This window comes from Notolepis coatsorum (assembly GCF_963971535.1).
Source record: "Notolepis coatsorum genome assembly, chromosome: 5".
NCBI lineage: Eukaryota > Metazoa > Chordata > Actinopteri > Aulopiformes > Paralepididae > Notolepis > Notolepis coatsorum.
Genome location: NC_140169.1, coordinates 59,236,680 through 59,257,889, shown reverse-complemented (window position 1 = coordinate 59,257,889; position 21,210 = coordinate 59,236,680). Strand labels below are relative to the sequence as shown.

The window sequence follows — 21,210 nt, the reverse complement described above, 5'->3', positions numbered from 1 at the left end:
AAGGACAACGGGATGGGTTAATCGCAGATACGAATCGCATACATGCATTGCATGCATGCCGATTAATGACCTCTGAGCAGGTCCTAAATTATTAAATTATTATTATTATTGAGTGCATAGTAGTAAAGACATATTCGCATAGTAGGTAGTAATATCGGGGATATCGGGAGGGTCATCAAAGAGAAGTTGCCTATTCTCAGTCCTTGCCCCACAATGGTGGAATGCACTACTCACCCCAGTTAGGACAGCCGAAACCCGTCTAATCTTTCGCCGTCGACTAAAGACGCACTTCTTCAACCATTATCTGAAATAAATAATAATACATATTACATATCTCTTGTCGTGGAATTAACACAACATTATGCATACTTTTGACAATAAATAAAATAAGAATTTGTTCTTACTCGCCTGCCTGGGTAAATAAAGGTTAAATAAATGTTAAAAAAAAAAATGTATAATATATATATATTTTTTTGAAAACCGATACCGATAATTTCCGATATTACATTTGAATGCCAATATCGGTAGGCCGATAATATCGGACATCCCTACTCTCTATAGTTTCAATATTTGCCCGTTGACTGTTGCTATCTGGTTCTCTTCTAGATACGTGAGAATCTTCCAGAACGTCGACCTGTCGAGCAACTTCTACTTCAGGTACAGTAGGCCAGACTTTAAGTCCCGTCGGTGTCAGAACCAGTGCTACAGAACGAAGAAGACAAAAACAACACATCTAGAATAACAGCAGGAGAGCAGGAGAGCAGGACATGAGGAGAGGAGGACATGAGGAGAGGAGGACATGAGGAGAGGAGGAGAGGAGGAGAGGAGGAGAGGAGGACATGAGGAGAGGAGGAGAGGAGGACATGAGGAGAGGAGGACATGAGGAGAGGAGGACATGAGGAGAGCAGGAGAGCAGGACATGAGGAGAGGAGGACATGAGGAGAGGAGGACATGAGGAGAGGAGGAGAGGAGGAGAGGAGGAGAGGAGGACGTGAGGAGAGGAGGACGTGAGGAGAGGAGGACATGAGGAGAGGAGGAGAAGAGGACATGAGGAGAGGAGGAGGACATGAGGAGAGGAGGACGTGAGGAGAGGAGGACATGAGGAGAGGAGGACGTGAGGAGAGGAGGACATGAGGAGAGGAGGAGGACATGAGGAGAGGAGGAGGACATGAGGAGAGGAGGAGGACATGATGAGAGGAGGAGAGGAGGACGTGAGGAGAGGAGGAGAGGAGGAGGACATGAGGAGAGGAGGAGGACATGAGGAGAGGAGGAGGACATGAAGAGAGGAGGAGGACATGAGGAGAGGAGGAGGACATGAGGAGAGGAGGAGGACGACATGAGGAGAGGAGGACATGAGGAGAGGAGGAGAGGAGGAGGACATGAGGAGAGGAGGAGGACATGAGGAGAGGAGGAGGACATGAGGAGAGGAGGAGGAGGACATGAGGAGAGGAGGAGGACATGAGGAGAGGAGGACATGAGGAGAGGAGGACATGAGGAGAGGAGGAGGACATGAAGAGAGGAGGAGGACATGAGGAGAGGAGGAGGACATGAGGAGAGGAGGAGGACATGAGGAGAGGAGGACATGAGGAGAGGAGGAGAGGAGGAGAGGAGGACATGAGGAGAGGAGGACATGAGGAGAGGAGGACGTGAGGAGAGGAGGAGAGGAGGAGGACATGAGGAGAGGAGGAGGACATGAGTAGAGGAGGAGGACATGAGGAGAGGAGGAGAGGAGGACGTGAGGAGAGGAGGAGGACATGAGGAGAGGAGGAGGACATGAGGAGAGGAGGACATGAGGAGAGGAGGAGGACATGAGGAGAGGAGGAGGACATGAGGAGAGGAGGACATGAGGAGAGGAGGAGGAGAGGAGAGGAGGAGAGGAGGAGGACATGAGGAGAGGAGGAGGACATGAGGAGAGGAGGAGAGGAGGACGTGAGGAGAGGAGGATGTGAGGAGAGGAGGAGGACATGAGGAGAGGAGGAGGACGACATGAGGAGAGGAGGACATGAGGAGAGGAGGAGAGGAGGACATGATGAGAGGAGGAGAGGAGGAGGACATGAGGAGAGGAGGACATGAGGAGAGGAGGAGAGGAGGACGTGAGGAGAGGAGGACATGAGGAGAGGAGGAGGACATGAGGAGAGGAGGAGGACATGAAGAGAGGAGGAGAGGAGGAGGACATGAGGAGAGGAGGACATGATGAGAGGAGGAGAGGAGGAGGACATGAGGAGAGGAGGACATGAGGAGAGGAGGAGGACATGAGGAGAGGAGGAGAGGAGGAGGACATGAGGAGAGGAGGACATGAGGAGAGGAGGAGGACATGAGGAGAGGAGGAGGACATGAAGAGAGGAGGAGGACATGATGAGAGGAGGAGAGGAGGACATGAGGAGAGGAGGACATGAGGAGAGGAGGAGAGGAGGACATGAGGAGAGGAGGAGAGGAGGAGGACATGAGGAGAGGAGGAGGACATGAGGAGAGGAGGACATGAGGAGAGGAGGAGAGGAGGAGGACATGAGGAGAGGAGGACATGAGGAGAGGAGGAGGACATGAGGAGAGGAGGAGGACATGAAGAGAGGAGGAGGACATGATGAGAGGAGGAGAGGAGGACATGAGGAGAGGAGGACATGAGGAGAGGAGGAGAGGAGGAGGACATGAGGAGAGGAGGAGGACATGAGGAGAGGAGGACATGAGGAGATGAGGAGAGGAGGAGGACATGAGGAGAGGAGGAGGACATGAGGAGAGGAGGAGGACATGAGGAGAGGAGGAGGAGAGGAGGAGGACATGAGGAGAGGAGGAGGAGAGGAGGACATGAGGAGAGGAGGACATGAGGAGAGGAGGAGAGGAGGACATGAGGAGAGGAGGAGGACATGAGGAGAGGAGGAGGACATGAGGAGAGGAGGAGAGGAGGAGGAGAGGAGGACATGAGGAGAGGAGGAGAGGAGGAGGACATGAGGAGAGGAGGAGGTGAGGAGAGGAGGAGGACATGAGGAGAGGAGGAGAGGAGGAGGACATGATGAGAGGAGGAGAGGAGGAGAGGAGGAGGACATGAGGAGAGGAGGAGAGGAGGAGGACATGATGAGAGGAGGAGAGGAGGACATGAGGAGATGAGGACATGAGGAGAGGAGGAGGACATGAGGAGAGGAGGACATGAGGAGAGGACATGAGGAGAGGACAGGAGGAGAGGAGGAGAGGAGGAGGACATGAGGAGAGGAGGAGGACATGAGGAGAGGAGGAGGACATGAGGAGAGGAGGACATGAGGAGAGGAGGACATGAGGAGAGGAGGACATGAGGAGAGGAGGAGGACATGAAGAGAGGGAGGACATGAGGAGAGGAGGAGGACATGAGGAGAGGAGGAGGACATGAGGAGAGGAGGACATGAGGAGAGGAGGAGAGGAGGACATGAGGAGAGGAGGACATGAGGAGAGGAGGACGTGAGGAGAGGAGGAGAGGAGGAGGACATGAGGAGAGGAGGAGGACATGAGGAGAGGAGGAGGACATGAGGAGAGGAGGAGAGGAGGACGTGAGGAGAGGAGGAGGACATGAGGAGAGGAGGAGGAGAGGAGGAGGACATGAGGAGAGGAGGACATGAGGAGAGGAGGAGGACATGAGGAGAGGAGGAGAGGAGGAGGACATGAGGAGAGGAGGAGGACATGAGGAGAGGAGGAGAGGAGGACGTGAGGAGAGGAGGACGTGAGGAGAGGAGGACATGAGGAGAGGAGGAGGACATGAAGAGAGGAGGAGAGGAGGAGGACATGAGGAGAGGAGGACATGATGAGAGGAGGAGAGGAGGAGGACATGAGGAGAGGAGGACATGATGAGAGGAGGAGAGGAGGAGGACATGAGGAGAGGAGGACATGAGGAGAGGAGGAGGACATGAGGAGAGGAGGAGAGGAGGAGGACATGAGGAGAGGAGGACATGAGGAGAGGAGGAGGACATGAGGAGAGGAGGAGGACATGAAGAGAGGAGGAGGACATGAGGAGAGGAGGAGGACATGAGGAGAGGAGGACATGAGGAGAGGAGGAGAGGAGGAGGACATGAGGAGAGGAGGACATGAGGAGATGAGGAGAGGAGGAGGACATGAGGAGAGGAGGAGGACATGAGGAGAGGAGGAGGACATGAGGAGAGGAGGAGGAGAGGAGGAGGACATGAGGAGAGGAGGAGAGGAGGACATGAGGAGAGGAGGACATGAGGAGAGGAGGAGAGGAGGACATGAGGAGAGGAGGAGGACATGAGGAGAGGAGGAGGACATGAGGAGAGGAGGAGAGGAGGAGGAGAGGAGGACATGAGGAGAGGAGGAGAGGAGGAGGACATGAGGAGAGGAGGAGGTGAGGAGAGGAGGAGGACATGAGGAGAGGAGGAGAGGAGGAGGACATGATGAGAGGAGGAGAGGAGGAGAGGAGGAGGACATGAGGAGAGGAGGAGAGGAGGAGGACATGATGAGAGGAGGAGAGGAGGACATGAGGAGATGAGGACATGAGGAGAGGAGGAGGACATGAGGAGAGGAGGACATGAGGAGAGGACATGAGGAGAGGAGGACAGGAGGAGAGGAGGAGAGGAGGAGGACATGAGGAGAGGAGGACATGAGGAGAGGACATGAGGAGAGGAGGACAGGAGGAGAGGAGGAGAGGAGGAGGACATGAGGACAGGAGGAGAGCAGGACAGTGGGCCAGACAGCAGCCTGCCTGTGACACCAGAAGAGGAACACTGTGGACTCCTTGTAAATGAAGAATAAAGCCACCGGAGGAATAAAGAACGACATCTTGCATAAATAGCAACAGCAGACTGGAAATAGCTCCTTAAAAGCTCCTCCATAAGAACGCATGTGCACACACACACACACACACACACACACCAGTGGCGGCCGGTCCAACGTACAGTTGGAAGGGTGCACAGGGTAGGGGGAGGGGGGGGGTGAAGCGGGGCGCGATCCCCCCCCTGACCTAGATTTCTTTGTCAAATTAATTGTGCAATAGTCACTTTTGGTGAGTTGTTCTACATTTAGGTTAAACATTAATGAACAAAGGGACAGCTACAGTATGTAAATTGTAAAGCTATTTTTTATTTTTATTATTATTCCAGTCGATCATAATTTAATGATCATGAATCAACGTAGAGAGAGAGAGCGAGAGAGAGAGAGAGAGAGAGAGAGCGCCCACCCTCATGTCACTGCACGCCTTGTGTATGTATGTGACAAATAAACCTCTTGAATCTTGCCATTTTGTTGTTGTTTTGTTGCATCAGGTTGGAACGAGCCTCGAGCCGTCGCGTTAACCCTTCGAGAAGCTTTTGTGGTCCGGGCTTGAACTTTCCATGATTAAAAAGTGTCCCGATATAAAACCTTTTGTTAGATCCAACACTGTCTGAATGTACAGTATCTCGTGATGATCTCTCCAACTCCTGAGAATACACTTCTTATTACCGAACCACAAGCCTAGTGACGTCATGTGAATCACGCACAAAACAATGATTTATATTTGATATATTAACGTTATTGTGCATTTGAAACACAAACATACTTAAAATGAGTAATTATTATTCATTTGAAACATGTTTAGTTTATTTTTAGGGGTCCAAAAATCTAAAATCAAAAAACACTTTCTTCTTCTCCTTCTCTCTTCACCAGGCGGGGCGGCGCCTGAGCGCCCTCTATCGGCCGGCCGCCACTGACACACACACACACACACATCCAGAATAACAATGTATCTGCTCTCCTCTGGGTGATAATTGATAATAGTGTCTACAGTTCACTAGAGGTCTGCTGCTCTCCTCTTGGTGACATCAGGGCTTCTCAGGGGGTTGAGCTCTCAGGACACAAAACACAGATTTTGGGTATGGGGGGGGGGGGGGGGGGGGTTCTAGTGTAAGTGTTCCTCTTCTGGTGTCACATGCAGCCTGCTGTCTGGCCCACTGTCCTCATGTCCTGCTCCCCTCCTGTCCTGCTCTCCTCCTGTCCTGATTTCTTTATTTCTATTATTTTTACTTAAATATTTTATTATTTAAGTAAATAAGTAAGTGTAATGGGCACTTACATGGACACTTGCATGGACTGGAAATAATTCACCTACACTGTCACTTTAAGGACACAGGGGATTGTGGGTAGCTGGAGCGGCCATATTAACACTTTAAATGCCGAAAACGTGTTTAGGCGTCTTTAATATCAATATTTCAAAAATCTGTGATCGGAATCATATTTTCCATCCGCAGCCTTCACACACAGTTCTGAGCTCCTCTCAAACCTCTAGCCGTTCAAGAGTGCCATCTGGTGGCCGATCGGCAGAAGCGCCAAACAGGAAGTTATGTGGTTGAAGTGCTGATCGTCCATATTACTTCCGGGCACTCTCTATAGGTCCCGGGACTCGATCTCGACACAATACATAGCGATCCGTTGCCAATAACTCGATAAACAACATGATTTGGACGTATATACTATTATACAACCTGGAAATAGATCGCGTATTTCTACATCCCATAATAGGAATATTTCAGTTCCACGCTCATCGTCCAACGGCGCGAGGAAGATACGGTAAGATTCAGCGTTATTTTTGAACGTGTTTGATATAAACTGCTCTGATGATCATATCACCCACACTAGATGAATGATATAACGCTGCCCACGGAATTATAAACGATCCCCCGCCCATCCGGTCATCATCAGATGATACGTAGAAACTTCTAGAAGTACGTCCAATTGACATTTTTTATCTCGCACAGATTCCTACCAAACTGTATTTCATCATCAATATAATGCATTTGGGGCTATAAATCACGTTCTGGAGAAAGCTGCAGAAAGAGATGAAAACATACTTATACTTTAGACCATATTTTACTATGAATATGTGAATGAAAAAGTTTAACGTTGCTACACAATGAACAATACATATAGGACCTTGAATGGGCCCTAATAATGGCAATTTAGCAATAGAATTTAAAAAGTTATAGCCCTGCAAAGAAGGGGAACTTTTCCATAGACAAATAGAGCTGGCAAGGGATGGTATATCATGAATTTAGCCTTAGGCAATCAAAGTGTTAACTCTTTGCTTGGTTTGTTGACGTATGCACGCTATGCTAATAAATTATGCACACTGATGTGTGGTTAAAGAAACTCAACTCTCTGATCATGATTTCGCACTTCCTACAGTTTTTATCATTTTATTTGTTTTTTACGTCTTATGTTACTATTATTTTATTTTTGTCTTATTGTTTACTGTCTAATTTTGCTATTATTATTTTAGACTTTTCAGTCTTTATTATTATTATTTATTTGTAATATTTTATTGTCTTATGTTATTGTCTCACTGCTTTATTACTTAGCTATTTTTACTATATTATCTAATTTTTTTTTTACCATTTTTATCACTTGAATGTTTTTTTTCATCCTTTTGTTTCTCACTTTGAGCTGCAATCTGTATGAATGGTGCTATATAAATAAAGTTATTATTATTATTTGTATCGCGCATGGGATTACTTACCCGTTTAACCTTTGACCCCTCAGCTACAGCTACGACCTGAGCCACTCCCTGCAGTACAACCTAACCCTGCTCCAGGCGCCCTGCGAGGCGGGGCCAGCCTCAGAGGAGGAGGTCCACACTCAGAGCAAGCAGGACAGCTTCGATATCTTCGAGGACGAGGGGCTGCCTGCCCAAGGTCAGAGGTCACAAACACAAACACTTTATTACACTGGAGAGGTCCCTTTAACCACCACACTACAGAAGCTTAACCTTTAACCTTTCACTACCACACTACAGAAGGTTAACCTTTAACCTTTCACTACCACACTACAGAAGGTTAACCTTTAACCTTTCACTACCACACTACAGAAGCTTAACCTTTAACCTTTCACCACCACACTACAGAAGGTTAACCTTTAACCTTTCACTACCACACTACAGAAGCTTAACCTTTAACCTTTCACCACCACACTACAGAAGGTTAACCTTTCACTACCACACTACAGAAGGTTAACCTTTAACCTTTCACCACCACACTACAGAAGGTTAACCTTTAACCTTTCACCACCACACTACAGAAGGTTAACCTTTAACCTTTCACCACCACACTACAGAAGGTTAACCTTTAACCTTTCACTACCACACTACAGAAGGTTAACCTTTAACCTTTCACCACCACACTACAGAAGGTTAACCTTTAACCTTTCACTACCACACTACAGAAGGTTAACCTTTAACGTTTCACTACCACACTACAGAAGGTTAACCTTTAACTACCACACTACAGAAGGTTAACCTTTAACCTTTCACTACCACACTACAGAAGGTTAACGTTTAACCTTTCACTACCACACTACAGAAGGTTAACCTTTCACTACCACACTACAGAAGGTTAACTCTTTCATTACCACACTACAGAAGGTTAACTCTTTCATTACCACACTACAGAAGGTTAACTCTTTCACTAACACACTACAGAAGGTTAACCTTTCACTACCACACTACACTACAGAAGGTTAACTATTTCACTACCACACTACACTACAGAAGGTTAACTCTTTCACTACCACACTACAGAAGGTAGTTCAGTTCAGTTCGACTGAACGAATAGTGATGCCTCAGTTCTACTCTACTGAAGCTATTGTGGTTCCAGCAGCGGTCAGGGTTCATTAATGGACACTTTTCCATGTGGTCTAGACATCCACAGCACCCATTAGCTGTTGATCATCTCTCAAATGGCGTATTCATTCGTCGTGTACTGTGATCGCAAACGTCTATATTGTTTTATTTGATTGTCGTCTGTATGAGTTGATTTGGTAAGCAAACGAGTACCCCCCCCCCCCCCCCTGTCTAACCTGATCTAATCTATCCTCTCACTCCGCCACCCGTCTCACTCCGGCCGGGCGTGCTCCTATCATCCGACACGGTCTCTGTGATGAGGGTAATCCTGGCGGGGGGGGGGGGTTAAAGGACCACGCCAACATTTTGGGAAATTAGCTTCTCCAGAGAGAGAGAGAGAGAGAGAGAGAGACAAGAAAACGGATGCCAGTTTCCTCTCTGTGCGTTCAGTAGAAAGCCATCTAGGCTGCACGTTAGCCTAGCTTAGCACAATGAATGGAAGCGGACATGGCCGGTTAGCCTTCGGGAGAGGTCTTAGTTGGGACAATGCCTAGGCTAACCGTGGCCATGTCCGCTTCCATTCATTGTGTTAAGCTAGGCTAACGTGCAGCCTAGATAGCCTTCTACTGAACGCACGAAGAGGAAACTACTGGTATCGATCTTCTCGTCTCTCTCTGGAGAAGACGGTAAGCTAATTTCACCGAAATGTTGGCGTGTTGAATGAATGAATGAGAACTTTATTTAACAGATTGCAGAATGGGTACAGTACAATACAGTACGGCTCAATACACACAATATTATTAAGGGGATGCAGACCAGAGAGAGACTTTCGTCTTGTTTACATCAGGGTCCCCCATTTTCAATTCATAGTGTTGCGTTAACCCCTCGTTGTTCTCCTCACGCACACAGTGGTCTACAGCCTCCAGAACCAGCCGTACTTCAAGTACGTGTGGAACGGGAAGCTGCTGGACCGGGTCAAGGAGACGGTGCATCACGACTGGCTCATGTACATCATCCACGGCTTCTGCGGCCAGTCCAGTATCCTTCTCTGTCCCGGGTCCGACGGTCAACCGCTGGATATGAACTCCGCCTTTGTTTTCTGTGTTTCGGATAGTCTCTTGTGTATTTGTGCGTACGTGCGTGTCTGTGTGTGTCGCATTTTTTTTTTTTTTTTTTTTTTTTATCCACCTTTTCTCCCATTTTTCTATATTTTCTCCCATCCCAATTTCGTATCATCCAATTCAACCCTCCCCTGTCATGGACGCTGTTTCTTGCCTCCCACAAGCCGGCTGCAATGTGGACTAAGTCATACATAGCACAAGTCCCCTCCGGTACTCGAGGTAACAGCAGTCGCATCTTTTCACCTGCGCAGCTCGATCTCTCAGTGGCGAGGAGTAACGCGTGGGAGGCTCACGCTGCCCCCGACACTTCCTGATTCTACTGCGCAGGCGCACCAACCGACCTGTAGGAGTCGCTGTCCACAACGCCCGATCCCCACCCATCAGTTTCCCACCCCCTAATACGGCCAATGTGTATTAGTACGGACGACCAGCTAAACTGAAAGCAAATGTGGAGCGCTGGGCTCGAACTGACGAGCCCAGCGTCTCCAGCATTTCGTGGCGAGCGCCTTGGCCACTACGCCATGTAGCCGCCCTGTGGTTTTACATTTAAACATTTTTACATTCAGTCATTTAGCTGAACGTGTAGGCGGGCCAATTTGCCTATCTAAGCCAGGATACGTCTTTAGCGCGCTCACTAGGGATGGGTACCTTTCACATTTGAACCGATACCGGTACCGGTACCTGTGAATCGATACCGGTACCCAACGGTACCTTTTTTCGGTACTTTAGTCTCAAGAAATGTAATTTACCTACCTCAGTCGTAAAAAAAAATCCAAACTTCAAATAACTACAATTTCGACAGTTTTCGGCTTGTCATTGCTCCGACTGCTTTGTTGTTGAATCAAGTCAAATCCTAGGTAAGCATATATTGTGCGTGTGAACGTTGACATGAAAAGAAAAAAGTAAAAAAAAAAGTAAAAAAAAATTAATAAAGATTTTTTTTTTTTTTTTTTTTTTTTTTTTCTCACTTGATTCGATACTCGGTAGTACCGACGTGTTTCGGTTCGGTACCTCAAAAGTACCGAATTCGGTACCCATCCCTAGTGCTCACACCACTTTGACTTGGGCTGTCTTGTTACTCACTGTTTGATGTTGTCGATGGTTGCGTCTTGATGAATGAATGAATGAATGAAAACGTTATTAACAGATTGCAGAATGGGTACAGTACAGTACAGCTCAATACATACAATTGTTAAGGGGATGCAGACCAGAGAAAGACTTTCGTCTTGTTTACATCAGGGTCCCCCATTTTCAATTCATCTAACATATATGACATACATGACATACAGATAGACAGTACTGCTACATCTATACATTTATGACATACCAGATTTGCAATTACAGTACTGTTTGTGATACAAAAAGAGTCCAGAAAGAAAAGAGTATATACATTAGGCGTAGAAACTGTACATTGGATTGGGTAGGTGGGGGTGGGGGGCCGACTGTACATTGGAGGTGGTTGGGTGGGTGGGGGGGGGGGGGTTGGGTAGGAGTGGGGGGGGGGGGGGGGGTTGGGTAGGAGTGGGGGGGGGGTAGGAGGGGTGGGTGGGGGACACTGTACAACTGTACAAACAACACTGTACATTGGATTATTGACAAGACCATACTTGGTAATTTACTGTACATTGGAGGGGGTTGTGTTCGGACATTTACAGGGGCCAGTTTCGATGGGTTCGAACCGGTTGATTTTATGGAAGGAGTTGTGTAAAAGTTTCAAATAATAATGGGGCAAACAACGAAACAATAACATGCTCCAGACTTGAACTAAAAGGTTTCAAAATAAAACAGGCACAGCAAAGGGGTTCAAATAAACTCAAAATGATTCTAAACAAAGTATTTTTTTCAATCTTTCATTCAATCTGCGCTGTGTGTGTGTGTGTGTGTGTGTAGTGAGCGAGCGCTTGAAAATCTGTTTCTCTTCTGGCGTGCTTCTACACACAGCTGGGCCCTAATTAATAGAGGACCATGGTGCCATTTTTCGAGGCGACCAATGGGGGCGCCATTTAGTCAAAACTATTAAATCAAATTAAATGGCTCCTACAGAACGCTTTTATCCAAAACGACTTACAAGTTCTGTACGACAGGTCAGCAGGAAGGGTACGACTCTTACAGCTGAGTAACAATGTTCATCAAACAGTGCTGAAACGTGGGCGCTGCAGTGTTGAGTGCATAGTAGTAAAGTGATGTAAACTCCATGATCAAAACAGCAAAGAAAAAATTCATCAATGACAAAACCGAGGAAAACAAAAACAAACCGCGTGAACTTTGGAAATTACTCAATAACCAACTAGGCTGCAGTAAAAAACTTAAAACCAGATTCTCAAACATAAACATAAAGACGGACAACACGCTCATCACAGAAAAGCTGGATGTAGCCAATTACTTAAATAGTTTCTTCACAAACATAGCCACAACTCCCCCGAGGAAATGGCTCCAACATCAGATGTCGCAGAAATGCGAACGGAACTGAAGACCATCGAGATACTAGTAATGGATCTTCTCAAGCGTCAAACGGAGCTCATGTCCAAGCTGGCTGGCATGGAAAAAGCGGACGCAGGCTGCACCAGTAGTCCCTCCTGGGCGACAGTGGTGAGGGGCCGAAGGAAGCTCTCCCTTCCTCTATATGATCCCTTTGATTCACCTCAACTATCAAACCGATTCAACCCTCTTTGTAATGATTCCAGCCTCCTAGGCTCTCCCTCGCTTCCGTCTCCTGCTGCTAGTACTGTAGCTTTGCTCAAAGACTATCCGATGCTAGCTACTAGCCTAGCTACTAGCCAGGCTCCAAGCGAAGCTGCCAGGACGGCGGCCCTCTCCAGCTCACGACTCAACCATGGAAATATATCGACTACAACCCAGAGCAGAAAGCGCTCTGCCCTGTTTGCTCTCGCATCGCCAAGCTCCCCAGACTCACGCGATGGGTCCGACTCCCCAAAGTTTAAACGTCCTCGTCTGCGGTGCTCTGCAGCCCATACCAGTATGATCATTCAAACGGCGAGTGTCATCGATGGAAATGCCGCTGTGAACGAGCCCCTCCACACGGCGCTGCTGCCCGACCAACCGTCTAACTCCGCCAGCAATGCAGACGCTACTCCTGCGGCTTTTCACCATAGAAACCTGGCCATCTACGACGGGGAATGCATCCAGGAACAGCCAGAGATCCTACTCATCGGAGATTCCATCACCAGGTTTTTGCAAATACCACATGGCATTACGTATTGTTTTTCCGGTTTAAAAGTTACTGACTTACTTGAGTGTACTCCCGAAATCATCGAGAGATATCCGTCCGCCCACACCGTTATCATTCATATCGGAGCAAATGACGTAATGGCTAGACAATCCGTTAAACTCCAATCTGACTTTGAATCACTAATACTCACTATTGAAAGCCTGGGTAAAATATGCATTGTGTCTGGCCCCATTCCATCCATAGGTCGTGGATCTGAGCGATTTAGCCGTCTGTTCTGGTTGCACAAATGGCTACAGACCCACTGTACTACTATAGGACTTTGCTATATAAATAACTTTGATCTGCTCTGGTCCAGGAAAGACCATTACAGACCCGATGGCATCCATCCAAACATATCAGGGGTAAATGTGCTAATACATAACGTCATACAAAGTATAGCATCACTGGCCTGACAACCAACCATATCTAGCTCTGTAGACTATATACAGAAGCAGCCTAAACTACAAAAAAACACATTGAGTGTCATCCCGATTCTGATCACCAAAAGACTAATCAATTACTCATTATCACGTCCCATATGTAAATCTAACCTTATCAATATCAGTGTTCAACCACAGACTATCTCACACCCCACTACAGAACCCGTACAGCTAAAACTAGCACTGTTCAACGTTAGAGCGCTGAAACAAAAATCATTTCTGATAAATGAACTCATAGTAAAACATGGTGTACATTGTATGTTTTTAGTAGAGACATGGTTAGACAATATCACTGGTGTAGCAACACTGATTGAGACCTGCCCTTCCAATTTTAAATTCTATCAATCAAACAGACAGAGTGGGAGGGGAGGCGGAATAGCAGCAATCATCTCCACTCAATTTGTGTGCAATGATATTGACCTGGGAACATTTTTATCATTTGAATACCTTGCTATTGTATTGAAAACAGAAATGCCAGTAATATGTGTGACATTGTATTGACCACCAAGGTACTCGCCACTCTTCATACAGGAATTTCAGAACTCATATCGATCTGCATTACCAGGTATGATAGAATCATTCTTAATGGAGATCTAAACATTCATATCAACAAAAAGGATGACCCCAGGGGTTGTGAGTTTCTGAACCTACTGGACAGTTTTGGACTGATGCAACATGTTCACGAGGCCACCCACCAACATGGCAACACTCTGGACCTACTAATAACAACAGGGCTAAACATTGAGAATATATCAGTAAAACAAATTCCAATTTCTGACCATTATTGTGTGTTCTATGGTACAAGCCTAATATTACATAAGACCAGAAGCGAATTCCTAGTTCACAGAAGGCTTCTAGACGCTAGAGCTGAAGCAAAATTCTCTAGTATGATGAAATCATATGACCAATGCAGTGAATCCTCCTTAAATCAGCAAGTGCAAAACTTCCACAGCACCTTGTCAACTGTGTTAGATACTGTTGCCCCTCTAAAGGTTAAAAAGGTAAAAACTGATAGAATCTCTCCATGGCTAAATAAAACCAATGTTAAAGATAACAAGAGAAAATGTAGGATAGCCGAGCGAAAATGGAGGAAACTCAAACTCACAGCTCACTTTAATTTATACAAAGACGCCATGGGCGCATACAATAAGGCAATACAACTTGCGAGAAAGGAATATTTTTCCAAAATGATCTCAGAAAATATAGGTAACTCCAGGGTACTTTTTTCCACCATTGACCGGCTGATTAACATACCACCCCCCCATATACCGCAGCAATCAGCCACAAAATGTGAAGAGTTCGCAGTTTTCTTTAATGAAAAAATATCATTGATTAGAGCAAGCATTACCGCTGATATAGATCTGGCTGTGAGTGAAACCCCACCTGAGATAACTATGGGGGAATTCACATGTATTACATTACCTGACCTCTGTAAGATTGTCTCTGAGTGTAATTCCGCCACCTCCTGCCTCGATCCTATACCAACAGCATTTCTCAAGCGGGTGTTTGATAGTGTCTCAAATCATGTCCTTGAAATCATAAATATGTCTCTTCAAACAGGCACTTTTCCAGATGCATTTAAAATGGCTGTAGTAAAACCACTACTAAAGAAAACAAACTTAGATGTAAACGAACTAAAAAGCTATAGGCCAATATCGAACCTTCCATTTATCAGCAAGATATTAGAAAAGATAGTCTCAGTACAAATAAACTCCTTTCTCAAAGATAATAACATCATGGAGGAACTACAATCAGGTTTCAGAACAAATCACAGCACTGAAACTGCCCTTACCAAAATAGTTAGCGACCTCAGGCTAAACTCCGATGCTGGCAAAGTCTCAATTCTTGTCCTATTGGACCTTAGTGCAGCGTTCGATACGATTGACCATAATATCTTGATCAGTCGTCTTGAAAGACTGGTTGGCTTTTCCGATCATGTACTAAATTGGCTCATAACATACATTAAGGGGAGAAGGTTCTATGTTAAGCTTGGAGACAATGTATCCGAGGAACATGACAGCAATTTTGGAGTCGCACAAGGAAGCTGCCTTGGTCCATTACTCTTCTCACTATATATGCTGCCCCTCGGGGACATCATTCGAGACCACAATGTATGCTTCCATAGTTATGCTGATGATACACAACTATATATCTCCGCAGAACCAAATAACACTACAGCCATACAGTCCATTACAAATTGTCTGTTAGCAATAAACAAGTGGATGAACAATAACTTCCTAAAATTAAACGAAAGCAAGACCGAAATCCTATTGATCGGCCCAAAAGCAAAAAGGGAAGTGCTTTGTAAAAACCTGGGGAGTCTGTCATCCTATGTAAAACTGAGGTTACAAGCCTAGGTGTCATCTTGGACTCAGACCTGACCTTTAAGTCTCATATAAATAAGGCCATGAAAACGTCATTCTTCCACCTAAGAAACATAGCGAAAGTAAGACCTTTCGTAAATAAAAAGGATGCAGAGAAACTTATTCATGCTTTTGTATCAAGTCGGCTTGACTATTGTAATGCACTGTTCACTGGTCTTCCCAAAGCAACCATTGGGAAGCTTCAGCTTATCCAAAACTCTGCAGCTCGATTACTAACTCATACAAGGAGAAGAGAACATATCACTCCAGTCCTGGCCACTCTGCACTGGCTTCCAATAACTCATAGAATTGATTTTAAGGTCCTTTTCCTAACATATAAAGCTCTTAATGAGCAAGGCCCAAAATACATAGCAAATTCCCTAGTTAGTTATCTGCCCTCAAGAACGCTACGGTCATCCACTACAGGTTTACTAGACACGCCCAGAAACCAAAAAAGGATAGGAAGTATGGCATTTGCCAACTATGCCCCAAAACTATGGAACACACTACCAACACACATCAGAAACGCCAGCTCTATACACATTTTTAAAGGAAAATTAAAAACGTACCTATACAGTCTAGCTTACAAATAGTTATGGCTTGGAAAAACCTGATGGATCCATGAGGCTAGATAAGCCTTGTGGACCCAACTTTTTAGATGAAGGAACGGGTACATAGGAGACACGCCTCCAGTTTTTCAAAAGTTTTTGACACGCCTCAGCTTCTGAGCTGAACGGTCGTGTTTTTGCGGACCTCCCAAACTTTCAAACTTTTTAGATGAAGGAACGGGTACATAGGAGACACGCCTCCAGTTTTTCAAAAGTTTTTGACACGCCTCAGCTTCTGAGCTGAACGGTCGTGTCTTTGCGGACCTCCCAAACTTTCAAACTTTAGACTGTTTTCTTTATACGTTTTTCTTTTTCTTTCTTTCTACCACAATACACGGCCACTGATGGATCCATGGGACTTGGTAAAGCACTATGGACCCAACTATGACCACTGATAAAAACGTAACTACACTAGCGTTATAAGAGCTAAACATTGCTACCTACCATACAAGTGCATTGGTTTAGTGCACTTCCGGTTGCCACTGAGCGGAAATGTTTGTGCGGACCTGTTCTCCCAAACTGGTGAGCAAATGACTGTTTTTACGTTATTTTCATTTTTACGTTACTATTATTATTATTATTATTATTTTTTTAAACATTGATCTTAACTGATCACTGTGACTTTATTGCTTTTATCGTTATATATGCCTATAATTGTGTACAGCACTTTGAGCTACATGACATGTATGAAAGGTGCTTTATAAATACTTACTTACTTACTTACTTACTTACTTACTTACAACACTGGTAAACAAACTACCCTCCCACTCAGGGCATTATGGGGTAGAACACATAGTAGCATACTACAAGAACCTAGGGGTCCACAAAGACGACTTCAAACTGGAAATGGTAACAACCGATGAGGTACTCAAAAAACTGAGCGCCCTCCAACCCAACAAGGCCACTGGCCATGACAACATCCCCTCCAAATTCCTCAGAGACTCAGCAGCCGCCATCACCCCAGTCATCACACACATAATAAACCTCTCCATAAAACAGGGACACGTCCCCAAGGACTTCAAAATTGCGAGAGTGACCCCTCTGCACAAAAAAGGCAGTAAATTAGACCCAGGCAACTACCGCCCTGTTTCTATCCTTACCTCCATCTCGAAAGTCATGGAAAAAATTGTATACGAACAGGTCGAAAAATACCTTGCGGAAAAAAATCTAATCTACGAATTCCAATCTGGCTTCAGAACATCCCACTCCACTGACACATGCCTTCTCTATTTAAACGACCACATCAAACAAGAGGTGGACGCGGGCAAATACTGCGGCATGGTCATGCTGGACCTACAAAAGGCCTTCGACACTGTCAATCACACCATTCTGATTGACAAGCTAAAAGCAATTGGATTTGATAGTCTATCAGTGAGCTGGATGCAATCCTACCTGGAGGGGAGAGAGCAGATGGTGTAGGTAAACGGTACCCTATCCCCCCCCCTCACAGTAAACTGTGGTGTTCCACAAGGAAGCATACTAGGTCCGCTACTGTTCCTAATTTATGCAAATGACATGTTGTCAGCTTGTGACTGCAACTTGTTCCTGTTTGCGGACGACTCAGCCCTGCTGGTCTCTGACAAGAACAAGTTACAGGTTGAAAAAACCCTCAGCTCAGAACTAGGCAAAATCTGCATATGGCTCGCTGATAACAAACTATCATTACACATGGGCAAAACGGAGTCCATTCTCTTCGGTTCAAATAACAAACTCAGCAAGACCGACGGCTTCTCAGTTACAGTGGGTGACAATATTGTCACAAGGAAAGAAGATATTACCTACCTGGGTTCCATCCTAGAGGCAAATCTTTCCTGTGACAAAATGGCATCCAATGTAATAAAAAAAGTCAACCAACGAACTCGTTTCTTGTACCGGATCTCCTCACTGGTAAACAAGAATACCCTGAAGACTCTAGCAGGAGCACTCATTCAAGGGTACTACGACTATGCTTGCACCTCATGGTACCAAAGCACCTCAAAGGCGCTAAAAACAAAATTACAAACATCTCAAAACAAACTGGTCAGACTACTGCTTGACCTTACTCCTAGAACCCACCTCACCCCTGCCCACTTTGACAACCTAGGATGGCTTAGAGTAGACGACAGAGTACAGCAACTTGCAATGGGCCTGGTCTACAAGATACACTACACGACCAAGGTACCCATGTACATGACAAAATACTTCCCAAAGGTCAGTGAATACCACGATCACAACACCAGAGGGAGCTCCACAAATCATGTTAAACCCAGATTCGGCTCAAACAAGGGACTAAACACGTTTCACAATTATGCCACATCAATGTGGAACGCCCTACCCAAAGCTGTAAAGGAATGTGAATCACTACCCACTTTCAAAAACACTCTCAAAAAACACCTAAGGGAGACTGCAACTCGAAACTGGCCCCTGTAAATGTCCGAACACAACCCCCTCCAATGTACAGTAAATTACCAAGTATGGTCTTGTCAATAATCCAATGTACAGTGTTGTTTGTACAGTTGTACAGTGTTGTACACTCCTACCCAACCCCCCCCCCCCCCCAACCACCTCCAATGTACAGTCCCCCCCCACCCCCACCTACCCAATCCAATGTACAGTTTCTACGCCTAATGTATATACTCTTTTCTTTCTGGACTCTTTTTGTATCACAAACAGTACTGTAATTGCAAATCTGGTATGTCATAAATGTATAGATGTAGCAGTACTGTCTATCTGTATGTCATGTATGTCATATATGTTACGATGAATTGAAAATGGGGGACCCTGATGTAAACAAGACGAAAGTCTTTCTCTGGTCTGCATCCCCTTAACAATTGTATGTATTGAGCTGTACTGTACTGTACCCATTCTGCAATCTGTTAATAAAGTTTTCATTCATTCATTCATTCATTCATTCATTCATTCATTCAAAGACATACTAGCATAGTAGGTAGTAATATAGACATGGTAGATTCCTTAGTAGCAAAGTGCATGATGGGTGATACAAATTATTATTATTATTATTATTATTATTATTATTATTATTATTATTATTATTATTATTTTTATTTTTTATTTTTTTTTTCCTGCAAAATCAACTCTGCCTCTCTTTGTTAATTACAACAAGCAATGCTGTTTGTTATTTAAGATGAGGTCGGACTCGGCACTGACAGATTTGTGTTCATTGTGCTGCTTTTATGAAGCCTCAAATGACGGCTTACAATATTTCATGAAAGCAAAGTGTTTCGTTTGTCTAAGATTTAAAAAGGTTTAAACTTTACAGCACTGACAAAGTTGAACAAAGTGTTGTACAAGTCCCACAACATAAAAAATAAATATATATATATATATCAAATATTTTTTTATCTCGAAGCTTCGAATTAAAATCGAATCTCGGCCCCCGAAGCTTCGAATTCCAAAAAATTATTCGAAGGTCAGCCCTAGTGTGTTGTATATGTGTCCGCTTCTGTGTGTGTGTGTTTGTTTTGCATGCATTTGCTGCCGCATGTGCACGTGTGCGCTTCATCCGTGCAGGCCTTAGAAAAAAAGAAAAAAAATCTAACCCTAACTAACCTTACTGTTATGCACTTGTCCTAATAAACTAACCTACACTGTAGCACTCAACACTTTGATGAACATTGTTACTCAGCTGATGGAGTTGTGCCCTTCCTGATGACTTGTCGTACAGAACTTATAAGTCGCTTTGGATAAAAGCGTCAGCTAAATGACTAAATATTAGTGCTGTCAGGCGATTAAAAAAAATTATCTAATTAATTACAGGATTTGTAATAAATTTATCGCATTTTAATCGCATAACCATTTTAGGCCTAATCATATTTCAAATTGCATGTGTCCGGATGGCAGAATTCAGTACTGTATATCTACAAAACCTTCTGTTTAATCATCTTCCCTTTATTCATTTGCTTAGATTTTTCAGGGCTGGTAAATTTTTGCATGGTGTTATTCACAGTCAAAGATAAAAAAATAATGTAATTGATATTCTCATTTGGTTCATTACAATTTACTCAAGCCTAGTAACAGACACAGTATTTCTGACACTGGGAATACATTCCCTGAGATCCATAGATGTCCCTAGAATCAGATACCAAGAACATGCAAATGGACCATATTAAAAAAAAAAGTCTGTAAATGTGTATTCCACGATCTTATGGAATGAATGAGATAAAAAAAAAATGTTTAGTTAATTTTCATAACGCGATAATTTGCTGTGTAATTAATTCATCAAATTAACACGATAAACTGACAGCCCTACTAAACATAAATGTAAATGCACGAGGACACGAGGATGCACTTCACAAAATCATTGTTGAACCGTAGACATGATCCAGTTCACCTAACGATCCCCAGAGGGACTAAACGCTTCAGACGCCCACCGTGATAACGGGAGAGAGAGAGAGAGAGGGGTCCATGCTCGGTACGCCCCCCCTCACGTCAACACGGACTGTGTCTGGGCACCGCAGCGATGCATGTGGAATAAATAGGCGATGAGCCAGATCAGCCGGCCAGGCGTCGCAGAGCCGCATATGCCGGCAGTGTTTATTTTTTTCTGGGTGTCAGGAAAAACAATAGTGACGGCAATTAAGGAATCAGGTTATTGGGTCCGGAAACACTGGCGCTTGAATAGTAATCTCTCCACCTGGAGGGAGAGGAGGAGGGGGGGGGTCATTCCTCTTATTTGGTGATAAGCTAGATAGTCTTTCTGTTTGAATGAGACGTCTTTCTGTTTGAATGAGACGCGTGTGTGTGTGTGTGTGTGTGTGTGTGTGTGTGTGTGAGATTGATTGATTGATTGATTGATTGATTGATTGATTGATTGATTGAAAACGTTATTAACAGATTGCAGAATGGGTACGATACAGTACAGCTCAATACACACAATTGTTAAGGGG

At 45.0% G+C, this 21,210-nt stretch overlaps 1 protein-coding gene across 1 annotated transcript in view; it reads left to right on the top strand.

Annotated features, from left to right (window-relative positions):
* fig4a (FIG4 phosphoinositide 5-phosphatase a) overlaps positions 1-21,210 on the top strand; it is a 490,173-nt gene that overhangs the window by 36,554 nt on the left and 432,409 nt on the right. Inside the window, exons 5-7 of the mRNA XM_084313832.1 lie at positions 607-657; positions 7,489-7,640; positions 9,473-9,601. Coding sequence (XP_084169958.1) covers positions 607-657; positions 7,489-7,640; positions 9,473-9,601 — 332 coding nt within the window. The remainder of the gene's footprint in view (positions 1-606; positions 658-7,488; positions 7,641-9,472; positions 9,602-21,210) is intronic.